Below are 27,998 nucleotides of genomic sequence, written 5' to 3'. Positions count from 1 at the left end.
TCTTCCTTGATCTGGCTCCTTTTCTGTCCTGCAATACTCATGTGGAAATGTTCTCCCTGCTTCTACAAAGATGAAAAGTCCTAAGAACATGGTTAAGGGCCTGCAGAGGGGAAAAAAAATGCAAGAGAGTCCCAAACTCTCACTTGAGAAAAAAAAAATTTTTTTTTTTAGAGAACATTTGTGAGGTTTAGCTCAAAGCACCCATTTCACCATAGCCAAAAATTGTGTCAGTATAAGATTCAGAATGTCATTGTTTTGGAGGGTTCTTGTTTTGTTTTGAGAGATGCTTATCTCCTTACCTAGACTCTGGCAGTGTGCTTCTTAGATCCAAGAAGGGTGACCTATAAATCTCAGCAATCACTTGCCAGGTTGCTCAACATTTGCATTTCAATGTGATTTCTTCATTTCCACTTCCTTTTTTTAGACATAAGATTTACATATTTCAGATCTGCTTTAGACTTCCCTTGCCTGTGTGTTGCTACAGCTGCAAGAACTCTGAAAGTTGCCATTCCTGCCACAGAGAAGTTGAAGCAGGCACAAAGGGTGATTGTACCTCCCTCTGCCAGGTTTTGACTTTGGGGCCTTATCTAGAAAAAGCAGCACACTGACTCTTCAAAGAATCCTTTATTTTATGGCTTATTTTCTCTTTCTAACCTAAGTATCAAAATCAGCACTCAGTCTTCAATTCAGATTCAGGATTCTCTCCTTCAGAGATTCCAGCACTTCTTGAGAACAGCTTAGGCCCACCCCAAGCCAAATAGTGGACAACATACGACCAAGTTCTGAAGACGACCCAATCAAATACAACTCACCCTTTGTGCCAGAGGCCAAGCTTCCCAAAGAAAACCTCCCTTTGGTGATCAGATCACTACTCCTGCAGCAGTTACATCCTAAACCCCACTGACAGCACTCTGTGGAGCCTGTCCCAGCCTGGTGAAAGCTGCTTGCTGCCAAATATTGCAAAACAACCCTCCTGCCCTTCTTGCTTTGGGCACACAGGATCCCAGTACCAGCTGTTATTTTCCTTGCATCCCCTTCCTGCCTTCTCCTTGTTGTGTTCCTTCACAAATCACCTGACAGTTTCACTGCTTTCCTCATAACTCTGTGCACAAAACCTATGATTTCTGCCATATCATATAAATCTTTTTATGATTTATATTCTTGGGATAATTTAAGTTTTAAAGAGAACAATCAAGAGCAGGTCTGGTAGTGTTGATGGCACTTCCATTCTAATTAACTTAATTCTAAGTATGAAAAGGCTATTCCTGGCTCAGTGATCAGAATTGTAATTGCTTGTTTGATTAGCAGTTATGGACCAATACTGGTGTATAATAAAGTGTGTCTGGCTTTCCTAAACTAAACTAAACACAGGGGATCCAGATCTAGAGTGGTTCAAAATGCAGCCTGGGCTGCACAAAACATTTGGTATTTAAGACACAGCACACACAACAGCGCTCAAAAGCACCTTTAGTACCAGCTGGAGGCCTACAGCCATAAGAAGGAACAAATGTGCTACTAACAGAAGTGGGAATTGCAATTTGCCCTTCAAAGTAGTCTAAGACCAGCTTTTAAAAGTAAAATTAGAGCCTCCACCAGCAGCTGGGAGAGAGCTGCCAGGCAGAGACCATCTCAATGGCAGGTCCTGCATTTAAACAAATTCTACACTGCCAACTTCACACTGACTAAAATACAACTGTTAAATACTTACCATTAATTACACAGTCCCTTTAAATAACCAGCTCCTGTAAAACTCTGTACCAGTATCTGAAGTGGATCAAACCTCTGAATCCACTGTTAGAAATGATAGAATTGTTAGTTAGATACTGCACTGGGAATATTTAGATACTGTATTAGCAATAAATCCAAACATAATCATTGACATAATCACGGTGTCCTACTTCTCATACCTGGCTGAGAGCCTTCCCTTGACTACTCTGTCATGGTGTTACAGAATGTTCAATAATTACACTCCTGTCAGAGAAACTGCCAGTGCAACTCTTCCTTTCCAGCTACTGGCATCAATCATCCAGATTAACTTTAAATGCCATTAAAAGCAATTTCAAGTGATTGTAACATATACTGAACTGGATTTCTTGGACTCAGGTAAACCTGCAATTTGCTCATTTCAACCTAAATCACTGTCCAGGATCTCCAAGACATGAACAACTTCAATAGCCCCAGTTCAGACATTCCCAATAAATGAGACTAATTCAGTGAGAACATCTTTTCTGGAAGTAGAACAATTACCTCCTAACAGCAGGGAAAGTTTAGCACATTAGAGGGCAAGATAGTAAAAAAAAGTAGTTTCCACTCATGCTGCTGTAAGTCTGGAACATCTCCTTTTATCACAAGAGCAAATGAGTTTCTAAGAAGGAAGTAGCTCTAAAAAAGACCCTAGTCAGAGATCAACCACTTGTTTTAACTACACTCACTATCTGGTTTAGGAGAAGCTACACAAGATAATCTTTCTTTTGAAGGACAGTTAAAACTAAACTGCTGCAGGTTTAGGGCCACTGTTACACATCAGATGCTGCCATACCTGTCCCAGTCAGCTGAACAAATCCTAAACAGAAGCAGCCACATCTACAAAGCCACAAGGAATAAATGCACTCCAGAACAACTATTCTTTGTTTTATTGAATGGTTGAAGCAGAACTATAATCCAGGTATACTTAAATCTTAAGTGTTGGTCCACTCTTACCATCAAAAAGAACTGATTTTTTTTTTTAATAACATCAACACAAATGGAAGGGACATGAAGCATCTCAACAGGAACTTTTCAACTGTACATGACGTTAGACCGCGACCAGACTGGTGCTACTTCAGGATTTACTTCAGACTGCACTGTACAGATCAGCCACACCATGTTATTCACCTCCCAACCACTGAAGTTCTGGGGTGATCCTTCTGTGTACAGCTCACCTCTGAGCCATCAACATGAGATCAAAATGCCATTTGTGCTACTAGAGTCCTAGGCTGATAGAAATAGTTCTATATTTAGAATTTTACTTAAGAATATTTTCTTTCCTCTCTGAAGTTACATATAACCATTACAAATATTTACATCAAACATTTACAGCTGGTTCATAATATACAACACAACAATTTAGCTATAACTTTTGATCTTCCAGTGTAAAAGTTTCAAACATGTTGCTATCATAATTTCAGTTTATCTGGTTTGCACAGGCAGTACAGGGCATTTCAAAACTCATGTTACAAGATTAAAAAAAATGGAATGATGGAATGATGTCACTTTAATAACAATTATGCCAGGGAGTGTTGCTTTGGTTTTTTTAAACAAGCAGATTTCAACTTCTAAATCCCATCTGGTGCTACTACTAACATTTAAAATAGTCTTGAAAAGGGAGAAAAAGTACTTAGAAATAAATACACCTTTTAAAAACTTCCACAATTAACCATGTCAGAATATTTGTCTTCCACACAGGCTAAAGGAGACCTTGTACTTCATCATCTTCCTGTGCTGAAATACCGTGCAGTTCAATCCATTCTTATCTTCTGATTTGTCATCCTATAAATAATGCTGTCATAGCCAGGATCCATGTTCCAGAGGTTGTAGGAGATAACTATCACAGCCAAAGCAAGACCTATCATCATCCACAGAACAATGTTGAAGATTACAGAGTAGTTGTAGTTATATGGATAGGCAAGGTTATATGGATTTTCTTTTTTAGTCTGCAAAAAAGAAGATATTTATTACTTTAAAGTGCACACCAAACATCTTGACTCCATCCAAAGTCTGAGCAATCTAAATCAGAGATGCACTTTTGCCTAGACAAATCTGATGCGAGGGCACAGAATGCAAAAAAGTGATTATGTGAGTGGCATCAGTGGAACCCAAAAGAAGGTGACAGGAAAATGAAATCCCAAGTCCTGAACCTGGGGCAGAACAACCCAGGTGACAGCACAGGCTGGGGACTGAGCAGCTGCAGAGAGGGACTGGAGCTCCTGGTAGACAAGGTGAAGAGGAGCCAGCAGTGCCTCTGGAATGACACAGGACAACTGCATCCTGGACTGTCTGGAGTCCAGCCAAGGAAAGCATGGTTTCCCACAGCTGGGAGGCAGCACTTGCATGCACTGGGGAGACAACACAGAAAGGCAAATCCTAAAAAGGCATAAGGGAAAAAGTTTCCACCATGAAAGTGGTTAATGCTGTGGAGTAAGAGAGGCTGTGGGACTTCCAGGGATGGACTTTTCAAGAACTTGGCTGGACAAGAACCTGAGCAACTTGATCTAGCTCCTAAATTAGTCCTGCTTTGAGCAGTAGTTGGACTGGATGAGCTCCAGAGCCCTCCTCAAATAAAGTTACTGAATGACAAAGTCAAGAATCAAGACAAGTAAGCTGCACTCACACTTAAGTCATAGTCAGTATTTTAGTCCTTAAAAAAAATTACACTGAGGTGAACCAATACACTTTGGATCACTTTCAATAAATGAGTTGAAGAAAAACGTGGCTCTACTACCTGTGAAGCCTGGAGAATGGAGCGAGACTTCCTTGAGAGGGGAGAGTTAAACTCCTTCACAGCCACCACTTCTACTACTGCATTCCCACCATACAGATTAAACATCTCATCTGCAAACTGGAAAAGAAAGGGTGGTTTAATTAAAAGCCTAGACTGCAACTAGGAATTAAGCAGAGTTTTGTTAGCAAGATGCAGTAAAACAAAAGATGTCAGCTTCAGGAATAATTATGAAAAGCTATAAATGTTTACACTATTTTAGAATTTCACAATGTGAAACCTTCCCCTAGTTTACAAGTTCTTTTTCAAACCCCCAATCACTGCTCAGCAGACTGTGGCTTATGCCTACTTTCTGGGCTGAAACTTACTCATTTATCCCTTTTATCCCCACATCATTTCCTAATTGTGTGTCTGTCAGTTCCAACAAAATATTTAAGTTCTCAAACTCCCACTGGAAACTATGAACCTGAATATTTTAATCTGGTCCAAATGCTAATATGTCTGCCATTTAAATATATTTGCTTAAGGTCAAAGAGGCCAAAGAGCAATGCTTAGAAAAAGCAAGTGTTTGGCTTAACAAATTAACGGTTTTGAATTTTTTCATCACACTTTGGAAACTCTCAAAGTAACTGATCTTAATAAAAATTTAATTATTATGTAAGACCTGCTGAAGAATTACTTTCTTGAGCACACTGATGGATGAACAGCAGTCATTTTAAACTCTTAGAAATTTACATAGCTTTGTGGGCAAGGGTAAACTAACCACTGCACCTTGGGATAAAGATATTTCCACGAGCCTCTTTTTGTGAGACATTCTGGTGCTTTCAAATGCAAGGTGCTTGTTTAAGAAAAACAAACATATCAAGTAATGTTGATACAAGGTTTCAATACACCCCTACTCCTTTATTCAACATATCTAAACATATTGTAGAATCATGCCAACACTTTCCAGAGAGGCAAATTGTAACATTGAATTTTGTAACTAAACAACAGTATTTTAAAAACCAAAGAACAAAAACAAGCATGAGGCAAGCCAGCACTAATGAACTTATATCTCACCACTCTGTAGTCAAAATAAAAATTATTTTCTTAGTATTACCATAAGTTTTGTTCATTAGGTAGACAATGTACCTTTTGCAAAGAGTCTACAAGAATTTGAGAAGCATCCTTGAACTGCTGAGAGTCCTCCCCATATCGTTTTCCAACCTCTTCCAAACCAGACAGTTCCAGGGAATAAAGGTCTGGAGAGTGATCTTTGGCTAAGTGCTTGTGTCGAGACAGCTTTGGCACAACATTGAGGACAGAAAGAAGTTAATTCATACACAGGTTACTTTAAAAACACATTGCACAAAATCAATTTACTTGGACTAATCCAGCCTCACTTTTTACAATCATATTCCATAACTAGGAAATGGAATTCTTGCCAACTTAACTAGAAGACGTCCATAATTGTTTCTTTTTTTAATTCTACAGAAGAAAGCAGATGATCATTATGTAGCATCTGTTCCTAACATGAGGTTACATACACGTAATAGAGAGCTGTACTAAAAAGAAATAAAATGCTTATTGACATCAGAATCCTTGCTCTTTAGCTGCCATGAAAATAAAACTCAGAGAAAACAAAAAACACATAACTACAAGACTTAGATACTGTAATTTCCTTATTTGAAGCTGGTAAAGCTCAGCAGGTTGCAACTTCTACCTTGTGTCATCCATTCACAAAAGTAGTTTATTTGATATTATCCAATAGTCAGAAAATCCAACCAATACAATCCAAATTATCTCAAAGGAGAGAAGTGACATTCTTGCATTTCTGAAAGTGACAAGATGCAGCACTGATATTTGTCTGCACAAGGCAACAGTTCCTGAAAACAAGGAATTTAACCCCATCTTCTCAACTACTTAAACTGCAGCATTTCTAGCCTGCAAAACAAAACCAAGTTGTTCTACCTCATTGTCTCAAGAGCCCCATTTCTCTCCACTAGCCCTTTACCCAATGTGAATTTTCGAGTTTTTCCACAACTCTTTCTTCTACTTCAGTAGTTAAGGGTTGCAGCTTAAAGGACACAGAAAAAACCCAAACCAAAATGAAACAAAAATACTCACACACCACTGACCCACTAAAACAAACTCTACATCACAGCAACAAAACAGCAGCTTCTTAGTAAAAAGATCCTCAGAATTAAAAGCTCACTCCTCCATTAGACCATTTCTACCATCATCACTATTCATGGCACAAAAGTCATTCCAGTCTTTTCACATAAAGTGAAGTAAATTTTGAAGTGTGAAATGGTGGATAGGGCAAATAACATGTTCTTAACTACCATTATACTTCTCAAGTAGACACCAAAGAAAGCCCCAGCAAATTCTTCATTGAGTATTTCAGAATTCCCCCTGTTCTGACCAAACACAACACAAAAGAATGATGATTAAGGTTCTCATTGACAATTGCAGTGATGGGGCTGATACAAATAGAATGCATTATTTAAACTGATGGGACCAGCTGATGACACACTAGAACACGTATCACTGGTTGCCAAGTATCCTGGCTGTGGCTTCTCTATCTTTAAAGATCTCTGAAGTTTGTGAGAAGACAGGGGAAAATGTTTCAAAACATCTTACCAGGCTTGCAATATCATGTAGGACTTGAAGTTCTGACAGAAAAAGCAAGTCAACCTGAGGGAAGAGGGAGAGACAGGTATTTCCTTTAATGAAACCCAGGTTAGGGAAGGCTTGTTTTGTTGCAAGTATTTTATGACAGTTGTCTGCTACAACATCAGAACAGGCTGGGAGGAAATAACTCTTTCAATAAAGTTCCTTAGAAAAATATATTTGAACTTAGTTAATTCAATTAGAAAAAAATAGGAGTGGGCTCTTAGGCAAAGAAAGAGGGAAGAAAAAGTGGAAAAGGAGAAAAGCACAAGCTAACTAAGAATATTAGAAAAAAACCCCCACAGAAGTTCCCACTGATGAATGTGCTTTACCTCGTTGTTCCTGCTGAGGGAGTTGAGAGGGAGGGAGTTGAGGATGGAGCTGTCCTGGAACAGGCGGTTCCGCAGCTGCCGCAGGGTGACAGAGAGATCCTCAAACACAGCGTTGGCCTTGCCCACCATGTACACCCTCTGCAGGAACAGCCACTGGTTACTGACAGCACAGCCTCCTGCTCAGCTCCTCCAGTCACTAATAACAATCATGCTGGCAATCTCCAATCCAGAATTTCATGGGATCAATTGGGTTTGCTCCAGCCACACAGGTGGAAAGAGGTTTCACTTATTTGGGACATGTGGAAGCAACACTCACCTCCTCACTGGGGGCCAGCTGCAACACCACAGGCGTCTCCTCAGAGAACAGAGTATGGATGGAATTTGCAACACTGTCCAGACTGAAAGGAACAGCCTGGAAGACAAAGTCTAGTCAGATTTTTGGGTTAAACAGTACTGATCTTAACTAAAAAAGTAAAGTAAAGGGTATGCACATTTGCAAAGTGATAATAAGTAATAGGAACCTATGTGCAAAGCAAAACATCACCTGTGTGTCTATGAACAGACATTTTATTTACATTGCAGACACAATATATCCTTAAGAACTCCAAGGGACCATGACTGTGAATTAAGAGGATTGTTTAGGCTTAGAGTATAGCCCTGTTTATCAGTAAAACAAGACCAACAAATACAGAAGCAATGCAAAAGGGAAACAATCTTACTGCAAATGGAAAGTTATGAACCATAAAAAACTGACGGGTGAAAAATATACCAGCAGAAAGACCAACTGCTGAAATAAAACAGGACACATATTAAAAAACCTAGTAAAATAGAAGAAATGCTAGCACAGAGTTGTGTCATTATGGGCAAGCTAATAGAACTGTTAGGTTTTTTAAACACTCACTTGTGGGTTTTGTTAAAAAAAGATGCAGAATGGCACATTTCCATTCACTACTTAAAGTGTCCTATGACAGAAGAGGCAACGGCATAGATTTAAACCCAGGAAATTTTAACTTTGTATTTCAGTTTTTTAGTCCAAGGGTGGTGAAATACTGGCAGAGGTTGCCCAGAGGTCATGGAGTCTCCATGTGTGGAGCTGCTCATATCTTGACTGAAAACACTGCTGGTCAGCCTGCTCTGGTTGATCCTGTTTGATCAGGGTATTGGATGAGATGATTTCCAGAGTTCCTTTCCAATCTAAAGGATTCCCTGTTGCTGTAACAAGTCTGACAAGCCTTAGCAAAGACAGACAGTGATAGGTAAATGTAATGTGTGTTGATTTCTTCTTGATACAATATACTGGAATGGTGTCTCTAAGTGCTGTATTTCACAGTCAAGTACTTGAGGAAAACTCAAAAGACCACTTAGAGGGCAATACAGTACATCAAAAAATCAACTCCACATAAAATGTTATCACACACTCAGCTGAAGCAGAACACTTAATCCTGATTTTTAAGGAAGTGGATTGGTACAAACATAAAAATTAGCAGTCTTTCAAGGAGAACAAGCCTAGGTCAAACAAAGCATGTTGAACTGAACACAGGAAGTCCTGGGTGATCTCACGGGCCTCCTACCTTGGAGAGAATCCTGAGTAGATTATTGTTTAGTTTAGGGGATATGCAAACTTCAAGTGAAGTAGAGAATAAGTGAACATCAGGGACTACAGCAGAGAATCATGTACTTGTCATTAGACCATAGAAGTCCCAGGAATCACGTGACAATTCCAAACGTGGATACTCACATTCTCAATAGGGTAAGAAACCCCTTTCACAGGCAACTTGTCCACACCCTTCACTGTCACCAGCACGGTGGCTTGTGGCCTGTGAAACAGATCACCCACACCCAGCCCAGGCCAGGGGAGGTCCTAGGACAAAAGAACAAAAAAAGTTGTATTTCACAGGCAAAGAGAAGAGTTCCTCCCACTATTAAAACAAAACAACTTATCTTGTTAATGCCTCTGTAGGATAGCCTATTGGAAATTCCATGGGGAAATAAGTTAATACTACACCGCTTTCATCCTCAGTAATGCCAGTCAACCATGAAGGAACTGTTAGTTTAAAAGATGCCACTAATTTCATAGCAAAATCTACACTAAGAAAACAATATATATAATGGATACATGAGGAGTTATTTATAAATTATAAATACTTTAGTCTGTATTTAGTAAGTGAAGGCTGAACTTAAAAAACCCACTAACATCTTGGTATTTTCAGTACAAGAAAGAAACAGGGTGGAAAGGAAGGGGAAGAGAGGGATGTGTCAATCACAACAGGGAACTAAACTTAAATGTACAAATTTACACAGAAATATAGAAAGATTTCTTCGTAGCTTACTACAATTATAAGTCAGTAAGGACACAGTGGAGCCTACCTGACTGTTTCATTCAGGCACAAAATACAAATTCATCTGTCTGAAATAAAGGCAAACAGATGTCCCCATCTGTGTAAATGACATAACTGCCCTTTATTTTGAAAGCAAATTTAATTGCATTTTAGAATTATGATTTGTATCACCTTGCAGAAACAAAGGAAAAACCCTTTAAAGCATCATCAGGGACAAAAATGGGGATTGGTTTTGTTTTCCTTTAACAATGGAAGAATAATGAATGACTCTTTCTGAGAATTCCCAGTGTAATGCACTAAGAATTCCAAATTCTCTATAGTGAATTCTCTGTGTTCCTAGACTTGATGTGAGCTGCAAAAGAAGTGCCTGGGCCCTGCAGTACTCTCCTTACCAGGGCTGGAAGCTGCCCACACAGTGATCTCTGTCTCAGGGACAGCTTTCAGGAACTCTCAGTGCCAGGGCTGAACTGAATAATCATTCAAACACTTCCTACTCTGTCTGCTTCTAGGATTTGAATTACTAGTAACAGAGAACTATCTCTAAAGGATGCTACAGACCCATCACAACAAACGAATCCCAAGCTATGGCAAAGGCACAGAGTGAGTACTGGAACACTTTTTTCCATCACAACCATGACATATCTCTGGATGACCAGGATGCCAAACGGACAGAACAGGCAAAACTCCACTGTTTTTCTGGGTGTCTTTATATGCAACACAAAATACCACTCAATATATTGTTTTTTCCTGCTAAAATGATCAACATTTATTTCTTAGTCATACTACTCATACAAGTTTGTTGCTAGTTTGGTGATAAAAAAAGCAGAATTGACAGCAAGTTATTTTCAAATTCTAAAATACAGGCTAAGCAGCCTTGCATTCAAGCCAGCCTTATCAGACCTCTTCACTAGATGATGTATGGAAGAAATGAGAACTGGCTGCCCTCACCAGCACTGTGAGAATGTATCAGTCTGCAGATTTCAGTATCTGTCTGCACAGACACTGCCAAAGATATGTGGCTACTACACTTTCATCTACTGCTTCAACAGCCACTCATCCCTGCTGAAGCCCAGCAAAAAAATTCACTAGGCAAAATGGAATCAACCCAAGGGCTCCTGCTCATTTAAACATTGCTAAAGTTGTATTTGAATACTTAATGGAGAAACACTACCACATATCACATTTCCAAGGTTTTGGATTATTTCCTAAGTAACAAACACACTTGTTCTAACTCTACCCAACAGACAGGCTTGCTGACCTCTTCAGATTACTCAGGAGCAGAGTCCTACAGACAGCTTGTGTGCAAGAAGTCACAACAGTTCCACAGATTCTCAGTTTGTGACCATGGGTGGGGAGGATACAGCACAGAGCTGGGTCTCAGAGGAACTGAGGAACAACAATGGAAAGCCTCTGCAGGCTTCCTTCTACAGCTGGTGACTCAGATTAACCACCCAGCACAGCCTCTGGCTGCTCATATGACCCACACAGCTCTATCATGGAAACCACCTCTGTCAGGTCATGCATTCCTCAAGACTAACAGGGCAATATTTTATATATTCCAGCACATGACAGGAAGATTTGCATCTTGAGTGAGCAGGTCTGTAGCTTTGGAGGCATTTTACAATCAAGACCTGGAACATACTTCTTCAACAGAAAAGCCCATGGTCAATGCAGCAACGTCTGGGATCCGCTCGCCCGGAATGGGCCAACTTCCATCTCGGAAAACAACCGACTGAGGTGATCGCAAGATACTGAATTCACCACCACATACACCTAAAAACAGACATAAAAAACTGTCAGAGCTCAAGTAATCTTTACATAACAGGGGAAAGACCATATTTGAGCTTTCATTCCTTCTTCCTCAATCCCATGCCTATCAGTTTATGGAAAGCCAGGAATAAGAACTGATAATTTGAATGCTCCAGCATACAAAATAAGGTTTCTGTACAGCAGTGACTAAAATTGAACAGATTCATATTAACAAAAGCAGGACAATTTTTCAAACAACAGTACAGTTCTGTGTAACAAGCTACAAGTAGTCTTACAAGTTCAGTCTTGGTAAAGTGAACTCTCAGTGGATCCAGGCAGACTCCAAAATCCTGTTAAGCTCACAAAGCACCAACACAGCTCTGTTTGCTCCCAGGACTGTCTGGCTCAACACCACTGCTCATGCAGGCAACAGCCAGAGCCACTGAGCCTAGAGCCAGAAGTCCAGTGGGATTTGTCAGTGCTGGCTTAAACCAGGCACTGCCAGGACAACCCAGCTCCTGCAGAACAGCTCTGGTGCTCCTGCTCTGCCTCCTCCACCTCATGACAGCAGATGTTTGTCTTCCTTGTATGCAGCACTGGACCTGAGCTGATTGTGTGAAGCCACAATCTGCAACACTGGATTTTCATCAGGGATCCCCCTTCACTCTCCTCCCCATTACCTTGAATGGCAAAGTTGACTAAAAGCTTATTTCTAAACTGTTTTATGATTACAGTAATTTACTGCATAATAAAGTCAGAAAGGACTCCACAGAAATAAGAGGTTCGTTTCAACCTCGCTTCCTATCTTAAAGTCACAGCTGCAATACTGTGTACACCAAAATTTATCTAAATAAATTTTAAAACTTATTTGGTGTTTATAAGCAGTAACATGCACAATGAAAAAGTTCAGGGATGTGCTCCTCAATGAGCAATCTGAGTAGGCTGCCACTAGAAAACTGATTTAAGAAAATCAAGTAATAGAGTAATAACTATTTGCAGGCCTGAATGTTCAAATTCTAATTATACAATTAATCTGACTGCATACCTCAAAATTACATTAATAATGTAACTGTCTAAAGAAAATAGAACTATTTATTCATATGATCACTGAAAATTGGTTACCAATCCAAGCAGTGATATACAGTAGTTTTCCAGAGCATCTACAAATATAAAGACTATTTACAAAAACAATGCAATAGTAAACTGTGTTGTGCAGCTAAAAACTTCCCTAATATTAATTTAATTAATGTGACCTTGAAGATGCTGTTCCAAGGCCTGGCTCATGATCATGTACATAACTGTTGACAGTAAATCTGAGCTATGTTATGATAAACACACCAAAGGACAAAGTTCTGAGATGCAGGCTGTGGAGGGGGGCAAAAGGAAGGAAATAGGCCAAACCAAGTGATATTCATGCATTAGATTAATGAATTTATTTAAATTTATGTGTTCCTTGTGTGGCCTGATACCAATTTTAATGGTGGGGCAACCCACATTTTGAAGGGTAGAAATGTTTCCAGACCAACTTCTTTAAGTAAGAATTTCCAAAATGGCTACAAATCCATAGGACTTCTCATGCTGCTCTCCACAAGGCTGTTACAGTCACGTTTTTTGGGACAAACTGGCTTACTTAGGGCAGGATTGCTCAGGTGGATAAAATCAGAGCATTAACCCTTCACAACTGGATTTTCCTCACTAGACTTGTTCAAGATTACAGCGATTAAGACTAAATTTGAAGTTGGGAACATCAGCAGACTCCCTCTAACTGCCTAAGGAAAAGTTCACCTAATTCCTGCCCTGCCAAAGTGAATCTGGAGAGCTAAGGAACATTGGGTGTGAAACATTTACAGGCCTTGGAAGTGCCATCACAAGTCTGACTCACAGAGAGGCTACAGTGACCACAGAAACAGCTCAGCAAAATTCGTACAAAATAACAAAATCATCCGTGTCTATCACAGAATCATCAGAGTTGGAAGAGACCTCTAAGACCATCAAGTCCAACCATCAGCCCAGCACTGCCACTGTAACCCCTAAACCACCAAACCAGATCACCCAGTGCCAGATCCAGACTCCTCTAAAACACTTTAGGGGTGGTGACTCCATCACCTCCCTGGGCAACCTATTCTCAGTTTATAGAACTAGATTTTAATTTAATCTGTGTAGCGTATAAATTAATTTAATAAAGTAACATATTATATATAAAAATACATAAGCATTGTAAAAATACACAATATATTATCTAAATTTATATAATAATTCTGTGATTATAAAAATAATTTTATATAACGAATTTATACAATAAAATTATAGAAACTTTTAATTTATTATAAATCAACCCCTAGATTGAAAGGGACAGGATTAAAGGGTTCGAGCATCGTCTCTGGAGGTGGATGGGGGGTGGGGGCAGGGAGCTGCAGCACAGTGACAGCCCCCCGATCCAACCCCTGGGTCCTGAACCTGGCACCCACAGACACAGAGAGCCCCCCTCACCTCCCCCCTTCACCTCCCCCTTCCCCAGCACTGCGACCCAGCCCCTTCCCGGCAATCTCCCCCTGCAGCGGCCAGGGGGCCCTTCCCGCACCCCTCGGCGCTCCCTCGGCGATCCCGCTCACCCACCGGCGACACAGGCCGCTGCCACCAGCGCCGCCAGCCCCAGGGCCCGGCCGGCCCCGCCGCACCGCCCCATGTCCGCCATGAGCCACCGCCGGACTCTGCCGCGGACACACACACCGAGCGCCCCGCCCGCCGCCTGACGGACAGCCGCCACAGCCAATCGGTGAGCGGTATTCCGGACGAGTGGGCGGGAGTTAGCAGAACTGACCAATTGCAGGCCCAACACCGTCCCTGTCACAGATCTGAGCAGTCAGCTGTCCCTCCGGGGGCGGAGTCTTTATTTGAGTGGCGTTCCCACTCGGCCAATCAGATTCCGAGAGGTCTCTGCACCATTTTCCTCCCTGCACTGTAAACCCAGAGGGAGCGGTGAGGAGGCGGAGCCAATTGACAGCTGATTCAGCCAATCGGAATGCAAGGGGTAGGGACTTTGCTCCGCCCACACTCGCAAGACTGACAGCATGGGGCGGGACAAAGCTGGGATTGACAGCTGGGTGCACCATTCAGAGAGCGAGGCGCCGGCACCACCCTCTGGGCAGCCGTGTGGCGACGGCGTCTTGGGGTGTGGGGCCGTGAGGGTTCGCTTGTGTTCATGTCGTTGTCCTGTGTCCCCTTGTCTATGCCCCCGTCTTCAGTGGTTTGTTCCTTAAATTTTGTTGAGAACTTCTACAGTAAAAATTCAGTGACTGCCCCAGCCATACTCATCTCTCTTCAGCTGTCACTGCCAGTGATAGGAACAGACAAGTAGTGCACTTTGGTCAGTGCATGCTTAATATTCCTGTAATATGCCATGATCATCACAGTCGAGGTGACCCTGCCCCTCTGCTCAGCCCTGTGAGGATCACCTGGGTGCTGTGCCCAGTTCTGGGCTCCTCAGCACAGCACAGACATGGAGCTGCTGGGGCAGGTCCAGGGGAGGGTGACAAAGGTGATGGAGGGGCTGGAGCATCTCAGGGAGGAAAGGCTGAGGGAGCTGGGGCTGTTCAGCCTCGAGAAGAGAAGGCTGAGAGGGGCCCTCATCCCTGTGTGTCAGTGTCTGCAGGGAGGGCAGAGCATGGGCCAGGCTCTGCTCCTGCTCCCAGCAATGCACAGCAGGAACGGGCAGGAGCTGATGGCCAGGAAGTTCCACCTGAACATGAGCAAGAATTTCTTCACTGTGCAGAGACCAAGCACTGGAACTGATTGTCCAGAGAAGGTGTGGAATCTCCCTCATATCTTCCTCAGCTATTCCAGAACCATCTGGACACAATCCTGTGCCATGTGCTGTGGGATGACCCTGCTTCTACAAGGAGGTGAGACCAGATGACCCATGATGATCCCTTCCAACCGACCCATTCCATGATTCTTTGAAGTTCTGAGTATTTATTTGGGTCTTTGTACATTTTCAGACTCCAGGCATTTTATGAATCTCTCTTCAAGTGAAGGCACATAAATCCAGGCTTTGAGGGTGAATTATCATGGAAGGTTAAGACCTCCTAGTGCATTGTAACTAAAACTGTGTTATGACAACTTCAAATTAATACTCATTCATTACTCTGCATTGTGCATCACAAAACCAGCACTGCATAGTAGCTTTTATAAAATAAATGCAAATAAATGCCTGAGATTATCTGATTCAAAATTGTTGCTTTCTGGTGACTTTTATGTGCTGGATTCCTTGGGAAGTTCACAGGAAATCCAGCAGTGCTAGGGAATGTTTTATCTGCTTTGTGGGGAGACAGCACCTGTGTCACATCCATGTGGTAAGACTGTATTTATGTGTAGGATTACTACCCATTCAACTATTTGGGCAGAGTTGTTCTGCTGTGTATTTAGAAATTCCAGCCAACTATAGAAACGCCTTGAATATGTGCCTGAGGAACATTTCTGTGCTGGAAAACAAAAAGGTTGTCTAGAAGAGCGAGTGGGCAGGGGAATGCAGGTAGTAAAATGCAAGTGTGTTTACAGCAAACAGTATTTGAGACAGTAAAGTTATATCCCTGCCACTGCCACATGATAGTGTATGACAATGGGCAGATCACTTAAACTCAGCTTTTCATAGGTGCCAATAACAGTCCTTCCCTTGTCTGTCAGTTGTTTTGCATAAATTAGGAGGAGCTCCTCTTGCTGCCACGTGGAAACTTGACTTTGAATATAAAAATCCTGCCAGATGCACAGGGTACTCTAAAACTCAGCAGCCAAGCAAGTTATGAGCACTTCAAATTAATACCTACTCATTTCTTACTCTGTATTGTGCATCACAAAATATGCACTGCATAATAGCTTTTGTGAAATAAATGCAAATAAATGTTTGTGAGATTACCTGAATACTGTGGCAAAGATATGATCAAAATAGTTGTTTCCTGATGGGCTTTTCTGCTTTCAGAACAGGATTAGAAAAACACATGGGAGAGAAGGCCTGGATCAGTGAACAATAAAGAAAATGAATGATTGCTTTTCAGGGAGCCAGCTGGTTTGTGCGGTGAGTAAGGCATGATGATTTTGAAAAGATAGTATTCTGTATTGTGAACTGATAATGCTACAACAACAGGTAAGCCCATGGATCCTGGATTAAGGTTTCATGGGTTACCTTATTTTTGGCATTTGCTGTCTCTTGGGCACTTGACTTTGCAAGTGTAGTGTGCCATTTACTGTGTATATTTTAGCATAATTTCACAAAGCTTTGCCTATCTAGGAAAATGTGGTTCCTGTACCTTGTAGCCTGAAGTACAGGTGAACTGCAGGTATGCTTTGTCCTCCTTCTTACCCCCTGCTTCCCTTCAGATTGTGTCTACACCCAGAATGTGCACAGAAATAAGGCAAGAAGAGTGACTCAAAGCAGTGAGTTTGTGAAACTACTAGAGGGCATTGGGTGGATGTGATTGTGTCTTAGATGGGAAGGTAGTGGCAAGCACACAGCAGAGAAAGGACCATATGAGGGAAGAAGTTTTTTCATCTAAATTAAGGATTTCTTACATATGTGATGTGGAAAAGAAGGTGCCAGAGTGAATAAGACTGTTTTGAAAAAGTTATTTCTCTTATAACTGTTACTATCTCTGTGTTTCATATCTCTACATGTTAGCAGTCATTTCAAATTTTTTTTGTAATCTCTTGACACTGTTTTCCATAAAGCATTCACTCTGAAAGTCATACCACAACAAAAGAATATCATGTCATTTTCTTCACATTTGCAGAAGGAATTGTATTTTTGAGACTTTAGCATTCACATTCTCATTTTCTTTTTCTGAACTTGTGATGCTAGGAATACTATAATGTAATTTTAGAAGCAGAAGAGAAATCAGAGTTCTGTGTTTGAAGAGTCTTATGTTCCTTCTCTGCTTCTCAAATTGTTGTTCTTTTTGAAATCACAATACAAACATGGTTTCTGAAGAATTCTCTATCTTATGTTTTCCTGTTCTCATCTTGGTTTCTTCTTTGGGAAAATAATAAATAGAAGCAATAAATTTTATTATGAAACAGTCAAGTCTCACAAACTCTGTACTGGTTTCTAGTGCCCACTGGGTATATCTGTATGTCAGTGAAGCCCAATATAAGAGGATAATACCATCACTTTGTAGGCTGGCAGAGTTCTAGCTATTTTCTCTAGGCTTAATTTAGATCCCAGCTGTGCTTTGAAGAGAGTGAGTTTTGTAATCCTGTAAGCAATACTTGTGACAAAATCTACACGCAGTAAAATTATTCTATTAAACTGATTTCATTTGGAGCTTCTGCTCAGGGCAAGTGAAAAATTGAGACAACATGCACATTAGGTCAGAAATAATTTTTATAAAGCCATATACTTCTAGTAGCAGTCACAAAATCAAAGTGCCAGCTGTAGGCAAAATACCAGTATTCCCTGGCTCTTTTAGGAGTGTGCTGTGCAGAAATGTCTTCAGCAGGAATTGCTCACGTGGTGCTTGGATGCTGCCTTTGCCTCCAGCCCTGTGTGTACCAACAGTGTTATGGATGAAATGATGGTAGACGAGGGAAAATGAGGAAAAGGCTGAGTCAAAGAGCCTACCATTGGTCTAAACTGGACTGCTGTGTTATCACTGGATGTCATTGTGCTGCTGCTAAATCTAGTCCTGTTGCTAGCAGAGTAATTGTCTCAACCATCCTTTCCAAAATGATGCTTTAACTGGAAAATATTTTTCTGGCTGCTGTGATGACCGGGCCAGTTGTATCCTACTGGAAAGAAAGAAATCCCAGTGCCAGGTGCCACTTGGCATTACCAGCTCCAGAAGTACACAGGATGAACAATGTCCCTTTTGCTACTAGGATTTACAGTCTCAAAGGAAATTTATGCACAGAGGTTAAGCAAAAGATTCTAAAATGAAATTGAGAAGACAAAACTCTTTTTTCTATTATGATTTCTGACCATGACACATTGATTGGATGTGAATAAACAGTACAGTTAGCTGGGCAACCCCTGTCCTAGTGTGGTGGGGGAATGGGACAAGGGGACTGTGTTGGGCAGTTAGTGTGGGGGCTGCTGATGTCCTGGGAGGTGAGAGATGAGACAGTTGAGCCCAACTTGGTGATTTATACTGGGTGAAATTTATACAGTTCTCATGTGAAAAGTTGTTGGTCCTTGCTGCTTAATTGCTTTGTGATCTCCTCATTCCTACCCCTATTTGCACACTTCCATCTATGTAAGCAGAAACAGTTGGTTTTGCAGATGTGGAGACCAAGGCTAAATAAATCAAAGACAGCTCAAGTAATTTCTAAAAGACTCAAAAACAACCCTCAAAAATCAATAAAAGCCTATACCAAACCTGTTGTTACTGATCCAAATCTTAGGCTGTGTCAGAACTGATTTCCTGAGGACTCAACTAATAAGCAAAATGTGACTTCTGCCCTCTCTAAAGGCGAATTTTTTGTCTTCCTTTTTTTTTTTTCTGAAAGAAGAAGTGTCTTTCTCTTTTACTTCGGTCAGTCAATAGCTGTCTTAAAGAGGATTGTCAGCTTTCTCTCTGTAGGGCTGAGCTACAGTTAAACATCCAAATATGCACAAGAAGCCCATGTTGGGGCTCTTTTTGCCAGGTTCTGTATACACACTGCATAAAGAAAACTATATGTGTCTTTTTTTATATCAGTACAAATGTCACAACGTCAAAACTGTGATCTTCTGACGCAGCACCGGTAGACTTTTAGCAGTTTCTAATAGTTCTCACCATGGCTTTGTTTGTGAATGTGCCAGCACCTGTGGGCTCACTGGAGGTGAGAGTGGCCCTGCACATGTGTTTTGTCATAGACAGTCCCACTCCTGCAGAGTTTGTAGTGGCTGGACCAGAATATTGATGAGGTGACTGCTTCACCTGAGGTCCTGCAGCAGATCCGTGGGAAGACAAGGAGAACCTTTCCTCTGTGACTTGTATTCAGCCTGGACTGCCCTCTCAGCCACCCTCTGCCTTCAGTGATCACAGCTGATTTTTAGAAATGTATTTTACATATTGTTCTGAAACACAGCACTGCAGCCTGCTGAGACCATAATGTTGATGTAACAGCCCTGGGGAAGATGGTCATCTATAATTCACTTAATTTTAGTAGTTTCAGGGTCACGTTAAACACTATTTTTTAGTTAAGTCTGCTTAATCAAAATGCATTTTAGTGTATTTTAATCTCATTGAAGATAGGGGGTGAGTATGGTTTTAAGGGTAATTGATATAAATAGAGGAACTAAGTTTCTCTATGTTGACATTGTAGCGGTAATGAGGAACGAAATCTGTGAGAAAGAACTGAAACTGCGGAGAGAAATCCGCATTGTGTGATGCGTGTGAGTGGTGGTTGTTTGGCGCGTTTCCTTTTCCTTCACCTTTTCCCGGTGATTTTGGCAGGTGGGAACGCGCATCCCCAAACCTGAGCGCTTTGGCACCATCGCGTGGTCGAAGCTGCGGCTGCAGCCTCGCTGCGTTTGTGTCGCGTCCTCGCACCGAAACTCGCACCGAAACTCCGATTTTTGGGAGCACTTCATCTGCTGTCCCCATCTGCAGATGCCTGGCCTGTCCCACTACCCACCCTTTCTGGGAAACAGTGGCTCAGAGCGTGCAGGGAGTGACTGGCAGAAACTGAGTCAGAAGAAGTGTGGAAGCCCAGAAGATAAAGGGCTAATGTGTGTGAAACACTGATAGCCAGATGGCTGTGGAGCCAGCCAAGGGTTTTTGGTAATAACAGACAAGAACTCCTTGAGAAAGAATAGGATGTGGCTGGAGAAGGGGCCCTACAGAGATAGGGCTGCACTTTTCTGGACAAACACCCTTGAGATACAACCAACACAGTGCAAGCACAGGAATGAGGTTGAGAAGTGGGAGTGGACTATAGGGGGGATCCAGACCACTGAAGACCCCCCAAAGCCTCTGACTCATTTCCAGAAAGGTCTAGAGGAGTGGGCAGTGACAGTTAATTTGTATGGAAAGCTAAAAACTTCTCTCCAGGGCAGAGAAAACTTACCTGTAAGTAGGTATCCCCACAAAGGCCAGGGCACTTGCTCTGCAGCTGCATCCCAGGACCCTGGACACCACAGCTGGATCAATGCTGGAGCAAGGACTGGTGATCTCTTGTCCTCCCTTTTCTTCCTTTCTCTCCCTCTTCATTTCATCTCTCTCTTTCCCTCTTCCCTTTCACCTTATTCCTTAATCCAGCACCCACTTCTCATATTAGGACTAACAGACCAATTTCCATGCCAAGTGTGCAGTTTGCTAAAAAAACTTTGCAAGCTTTTGTAGGTACCCTCTGACTTACATCATTCCATTTGACCACAAGCATCTACAAATCCTGGGTGCTCCCTTCCCATTAAGGGAGGAGCATCATAACAAGGAACCACTGACTTTTCATGGGAACTGGGGTGAAACTGGAATTTGCTGTTTCCTTCCACATCAACATAGAATTTAGGTTATTCTATCCCACTTGTGTGAGCTTACATGCTTTCAAAAGAGGTAAGAAGACAATTCACTACAATTTACTAGCTTATTATGAGGGAGCTTGCCTTCAGTAGTGCCAGGCTAAATCTTACAAACAATCTGCAAAATTTCATAAGATGCACTGTGAGATTAGCACAGCTGACAACACTTGAGGTATCTCTGTTCCTAATTCTTGTTAAAGACTGGAGATGGTACCTTAGTCATCCAAAAGTTTAAAGAAGAACAAGAGCATTATCTCCTCTCTGGAAGCAAGAGCAATACCAAGAACATTATCCCTTCTCTGGCACAACTGCTTAATATTAACATCAAAACCCAGCTTGAGCTTGTAGGTGTAGGCCTGTCAGCCACTTGTCACACAGTAAGTGGGGGAGTGACTCTCCAGCAGGTCAGAAACTCAGCAATAACTACCTATGTCTGTACTCAAACACAGCTGTGACAGCAGGGCAGGGCTTTGGCTTCATTTCAGTGAAGGGTAGAGCTAATTTACTCTTTCTCCATAGCTATTAGGTTTAAGAGTTGGCTTCTGAAATTTGCCTTCATCACTTCTCCAACCGAGAAGGACAAAGGTGGTCTTTTACACTTTTGGTTAATGAGCCCTCTCTGCTGTGACCTTTTGTGTTTTGCAGCCCCACAAACCTAATATCCTGTTGTGACTACTCAGCCTTTCTGGAAATGCACTTCTTCTTCCAGTTTGAGAAGATTTAGGATCTGGTGAGAAAGAGAGAGAGTTAAATTTTACATTCTTCCCCCTATGGTTGAAGAGATTTAATTGAAGTTCACCCAGGGGAGAAGTCACTGCCAGCAGATAAACACCTTAGCTTGCTGTTTCTACTAAAACGGTTAACAATGGAGTAGTTAAGACTTAAAATATAATTTGTTGCCATTAAGCTTTTATGTTATCTTCATCCTGAGCTCAATAGAAGCTCCTGTTGAAGGGTCCAGGTGCTTTAGATATGTTCTATATTCTGAAGGTAATCATTGCAACCATTAGTGTGAAGATTGCTGAGCTAAGCTGATAGCTTCTTGCTTTTGGGAGGGGTAGTGGTGTCCCTATTCTCCCAGACCTTTGGTTATCCCCCAAAATCTGTATTGCATGGGCTGTGGGTCTCCTCTCAGCTTAGTGAAAAAAAGCTGGGGTTGAGAGTCACTGCTCGGTGATGTCAGCTCTGTGAGCCAGGTCGTGGTGTGGCTGTAGGAACTTTGCTGTTGCTCTGTAGCGAGGCAGGAGCTGCTGCCTGGAGGTGGAACCGCCTCAGCGCTGGCACAGATTCGTACCTGAATTAAGTGATGATGTGTCCATGGCTTCAAGCCAGATTTTCTTTTCTGTGCCCTTCAAATTAGACTTCCAAATGAGGCAGCCAAATACAAACATACTGACCGTTCTCCTGTTAATCACACTTTCTTTAGTGGCAGTGCCAGTTCCACTCAAACACAGTTGTGCTGTCTCCTGGCTCTCCTTTGTCACTGATACTTGCTGTGGGAGGACATCACATGCTTGAGAGCCGAATGGATGGCATTATAATAGTTAACATCTGTAAAGGCCAATGAGAGAACTTCAGGGAAGTAGGAGGATGTTTTTGGTAGTATACCATATGAGAAAATGACCCTTTTCCCATTGCATCTTACCTTATGGAATTTGAAACCACACTGTAGCTGCATACACCTTTGGAAGGATAAAGAAGGATGCAGCATTTCAACTGCAAGCTACAGAAAGGCTTTTTCTTTGTCTCATTTAGCAATTTCTCTAAGTATGTTTTTGGTGCTTGCTTTGGGTATTTTCCCTAGTGGTCTCTCAAACTGATTATAGACTTGCTCAGCTGATTTCCATCTCTGGGTTTTCTGTCTGTCATTGGGTTATTGGAGAGCTGTTGTCAGATTTAAAACAAGCCTTGTAAGGGTCCCCTGTGTCAAAAAAAAAAATATATCTGTTCATAAAGTGAACGAGAGAAACTGCTCAAAGGGGCTCTGAGCTGTGGGTGAGGAAGCAGCCTGAGCAATGGAAAATGCAGGGCTTTGTCTGAGCAGTTGTGTGAAAGGGCTCTCCAAGCCAGCATGGACTTAGGATAAGACAGATAAACTCAGTGGGGTAGAATGGAGTTTACCTTTCAGTGGCTCGAAATGAAATACAAAGGTGATGCATGAAATGTATTGTTCTCATAAGCTCTATGATATGTCAAACAAAAATGTCTTTCATGTAATGGCACGACTGAAGTTGAGAATCATGCAGGAAGGAATAGAGCATTGAAGTAAACAATTTGGTTTCTGAAACTATTGGAATGGAAAAGAAAATGTTGTAACCTGAAATATGGAGGGAAGGGATCAGAAAAGGAAACAACCAGAAAAACTATACAACCTATTTTGTGGGTGGGTAAAAGATGCTTTAGATTGACCTCTCTTAAATTTTACTTTTTCTATTTTTTAACAAACCCAAGCAAAATCAAAAACTACAGCAAGACCTAGGAAAACAAGAACCTTGCTGATAGAAAGTTACTTTTTTGGGGACTCTACTCCTATTTTTATGTATACTTATCCTGGATCTGAGACTTGTACATTTGCAGAATTCAGTGTCTTTTATTTTATTTTTTCTTGAATCTCTATACAGTCCTTTCTTGGAGCACATTAAAAGTATTCACCTCCTTATAAACCTTCTGAAGTATAAATGAAACCCAAAGAACTGCTTCATCCAGTAGGAAGAGGGTAGAAATGTCATCAGCAATGCTAAGTCATAAAAGACCCTCGCAGTATTTCCCTGAAGCAGCTCAGCTTCTCACTCCTGCTTGCCCCAGCCAGTCAGCCTTGACTAAGAATCAGAAAAATCACTTTCTCTTCACATTGAACAAGAAACTTTGTTCAGTTAAAGGTTGCCCCCAAAACTACACTGTCTCTTTCTGTGGAAAGCTTCTGCCCAGAACATTTTTGTGTCAATAAACACAGCATTCCAGTGTAGTGATGCTGCGCTGACACTGCATGGCACTGTACTGAATCTGGCTCTTAAAAAGGGACATTGTAGTGTGAATAAATCCTAGTACTTGTCCCAAACACAAGAGCTCATAAAATTCTTGCTGTGATGTCTTAGGTTAATGCTGTGGAACACTACAGTGATTTTTAAAAGCTATCATGGTGTTAGTTAATCTACGAATTACTTGTTCTGAGACGGCATTTTTGTAAAACTTATGTAGTAAAAATTAAATAATGATAATGTTTTTTCAAAGGAGAGGTATTAAAAGTGGCTTATTCTGCAGACCAAAGCAATAATATGTTGGGCAGCATCAAAGCACTAAACAAGATGGTTTGCATCATTAACACTGAATGAAATGGCTTAACAAGTCAATAAATGATGAGAATAAACCCAAGTTATCACACAACACAGTGTTTTAAAGCACCAGAAACAAATTTTCTGAAGCAAATAATTTTCCAATAAAATTAAATGGAATTTAAAGGAACATGTTTTTCTGATTGTTGAATGCAAGATCAGTTAAATACTATTTTGCATATTCAGTGTATTGTATGTATGGTCTTCATAACATCCTAGTGAAGCAGAAAGGAAGAGGGAGCAGTGCTTTATTTTGTAAATCAGGCAAATAAAGAAATTACACCAGGAAGACCGGAAAAAAAATTTGCCTCTTTCTGAAATCCATATGGTGTTTAAATCTTTAAGTGCTGTTTTTCCTTTATTTTCTGTGTCTGCAGAAAGCCTTCACACTCTGCATTCCATAAAGAAAGCTATGAACAGAACAGTGCTTATTCAAGTGGAGGGCATTTTGGAACCTATAATGTTCCACTATGGAAATTTTAGGTTTTGCAGTTTTGTCTGGGGCAAGGATGGGGGATATTTGCTGTTGGCTGGTTGTGACCTGTGACTGAATTTCGTGCTGTGGGATTCTTTTCATTTTTAGGTAAGGAAAGTGGTAATGGGGCTAGAAGATCTCTTTTACCCTCAGCAAGGAAAAGCCCATCCCTGGGCTGACAGGAGGCTGGTCAGATTAACATTCTTCTCATTTCTACTTCCTATCTGCATGCATAGCTACAGTCCTGGGAGCTAAATATTTTTCACATCCAAAATTTATTACTGTTGCTCTGGAAGATAATTTTCCCTGTGCTGCTAAAGAGTATAGGATGGCACAGATGAACCTGGGAGATTTTATCAGACTCATTACTGCAGAACCTGCACACAGCGTTCTCAGAAGCTGAGAATATATCTCACTATACTAATTCTGTCCTTTTGACATTCTTGTGCTTTTAAAACAAACCCTTCACATATGTGAAGCCTAACCAAATTCAGCCATGCCAGTGCCAGGCCTTCTCCAGTGACTTCAGTACGTTATATTTAGGATTTGACTGCTGTATACCATTTTCTCTTCCAAATTCTGATCAAGGAAAACCCTTGTATAATTATGAGCATCTGTTAAAGTCCATGGTGTAACCCCACAACATCTTCTTCCAAAGCAAGAGCGTGGGGAATATTTCTTTTTTTTCTTACTAATGTAATTTTCTGAGGGGAAAAAAATTATTTTGGCCCTTCATAGAAGAGAGAAATAGAAATAGATTTGGTATGGTAGTTTCTTGGATCAAGCAAGAAATAACTTCATGCAAGGAAGTACCTGAAAAAACTCTTGGGAATTTTGTGGATTATATTTGCCTGGGTTTAATTTTATTTTATATTTAATTTTACATTAAGTACTCATTTAATGTTTGCTGAACTGGTGTTCTCATCATATATATCTCTCACAACTCATTACATTGAAAGGAATTTTGAGACAAATCCCTCATAATTCTCAAAACTCCTCCAAGCACTGTTCTTACATGATTTGACTGATTTTGATTTCTCATTGCTCCCTTTTCATAGCAAACCCCACCCTCCTTTACTGATGGCCAGAAAATGCTCCAGAGTCCTTTCCCATTACAAAAACAAGACTTGGAAAATAATGAGTGAAAACTCTGCTCTCCCTCTAGCTGCTGTGGAGTGAGGCAATGGGCTGCTCCAGTCCTCTGCTGGGAGATGACTTTATCAGAAATCCAGTACCAGTGGGGAGAGTTTGGAGTTATTTCTCTTGCTGCAGTGGAAATCCCTGTGGTGGTGGTGACTTTCTTTTCAGAGAAGTCCCAGCAGAAACTGCCTGTTTCCTTTGGATGGGTTCAGACCATAGATATGTTTTCTTCCTAGTATCTTTCTCTGAACTGTCATGATGCCAAGCACTTTTCCCTCTTCAGATATGAGGTGAGGCTGCAGTCTTTCTCTGGGGGGCCTAAGAAGTGCAGAGATGGATTTGGGCAAGGCTGGGGGTCTGTCTGTTGTGGATGCTCCTTGCAGCAGAGTGTAATGGTGCTTCATTCTCTAAGGTTACGGATGCAAGCAGCAAAATTTGAAACAAATAGAGAGGTCTAAAAGCAAAATTAAAACTCTTATGAAAAATAAAGCTTTAGGAAATAGTTTCCCACATGAAATTTGGCCATTTATCGTGGTTTAGCATTTTAATTGATGTTTTCTCAAAGACACATCAGAGACCTACACCACCAACCCCTACAGCTATGGCATTGTTTTTCTGATTACAGGGAGAGCTTTGAGTCAGGCCCTAAAGGTTTGAACCTGCTCTTGCCTGTCTTTAAAAAGAAAATGATAAATGAGTTGTCAAAATGAAGAATGAAACAACTGAGACTTCTGGAGATCCCTTTCCATCCTGAGTTAATCTTCCAGAGGTGCTCAGCTCCTGCTGGTGCCTGCCCATTGTGGTCAGTGCTTTCATTGCAGTGTCTGCGCTCTCTTCATATTTTGGTGATTTGTTGAGTGCAGTTGAGCTTGATTTTGTAAATGCTTAGGATCTTGGAGCATTGCTGGACAGCCTTCAACAGCATGTATGTGACAGCATGAGCATCTGGAGGGTTTGTGTGCAGATAAAGCATCTGTGATGTTGGGAAATCACTGCAGTGTTTTTGCCAAGATGAAGTTGAAATGTCCATATCTAATTGAATGGCAGCTTTTGAATCACAAACTGAAACTTTCCATGCTACAAACACACACATGGATCTTATGGCAGAAAGAATAGTTTCCAAATCAACACAGGGAAATTATGCAGCTAACTCCCTAACACAATTAGAGAGTACTAAAGGCAAGTGAAAACAAAAGTCATTTTTAAAGCTAACAAAATAATCACAGGTTGAGGTTTTCCACAGCTTTATAAAATGGAGCCAAGGATCATTTCAGTGCCAGGTAAAAGTTTCACTCCATAAAGAGCAGCTGTGTTGTGCTACTTTGCACAAAACAAATAAGCCAGTTAAGTTTTACAGGACATGGTTATACCAGACTCAACATGCCTAACAGAGAGGCTCTACTGAAGGAAAAAAATATGTATTTTCTTTCCTAAAAGAACTTGTGTGTTTCCATGCTTTAGGGAAGATGATTTAAGGGTGGATGTCTTCTTGGTTATGCTGTGAGTTCAATGATCTGAGAGACAATCTAACTGGAGAGACTGCAACTGCCTGTCAGCTGATGGATGAAGCTGATGTAATTAAATTCAGGTCATCATAATGTGGAAAGAGTTTCATTGAGATAAATAGTGTCTGCATACCTCAGCCTTGTGGACTGTTGATTATACATCCCCTAGAGTTCTAATCCAAGCCCTTGTTCTAGCTGAAGCTCTGTGGAATGACTGAAAAGGCAATCATACTTAAAAATTGAACAACCTTGGTGAATTAGCAATGGTTTGCCCATAAATCATCCATACAAGCTTTCTGCAAAGTTCCTGGCCCTTTCCAGCTTCTGTCCACAAAATACTGAAGTTTGAACCTGTTTGGTAGAAATGGGGAAGAGTTGTGGGAGCTGTGCTTAAAATCTGAGTTTGCTCTACCTTCAGCATTTGCAGTAGTCCTGCATTTAGGATAGAAAATGGGGAAACTCCAAGGTCTGTCTGGCTGTTGTGAGTGCTGAGCAACAATCATGGCT

General features: G+C 41.2%; 1 protein-coding gene across 1 annotated transcript; it reads right to left on the bottom strand.

Annotated features, from left to right (window-relative positions):
* Nucleotides 1–2,610: 2,610 nt before the first annotated feature.
* On the bottom strand, nucleotides 2,611–14,295 carry ATP6AP2 (ATPase H+ transporting accessory protein 2). Its single transcript, XM_033052773.1, has 9 exons — nucleotides 14,166–14,295; nucleotides 11,443–11,573; nucleotides 9,200–9,322; nucleotides 7,778–7,873; nucleotides 7,462–7,599; nucleotides 7,100–7,153; nucleotides 5,609–5,758; nucleotides 4,481–4,597; nucleotides 2,611–3,692 (listed from the first exon to the last, which is right to left on the bottom strand). Exons 1-9 carry the CDS (start codon nucleotides 14,242–14,244, stop codon nucleotides 3,498–3,500), a joined length of 1,083 nt encoding a protein of 360 aa, XP_032908664.1. The 5' UTR covers nucleotides 14,245–14,295; the 3' UTR covers nucleotides 2,611–3,497.
* Between the last annotated feature and the right edge of the window lie 13,703 nt (nucleotides 14,296–27,998).

Source organism: Catharus ustulatus, chromosome 2 (assembly GCF_009819885.2).
Source record: "Catharus ustulatus isolate bCatUst1 chromosome 2, bCatUst1.pri.v2, whole genome shotgun sequence".
Lineage (NCBI taxonomy): Eukaryota > Metazoa > Chordata > Aves > Passeriformes > Turdidae > Catharus > Catharus ustulatus.
The sequence above is the reverse complement of the archived record's forward strand: the minus strand, read 5'-3'. Positions and strand labels throughout refer to the sequence as shown.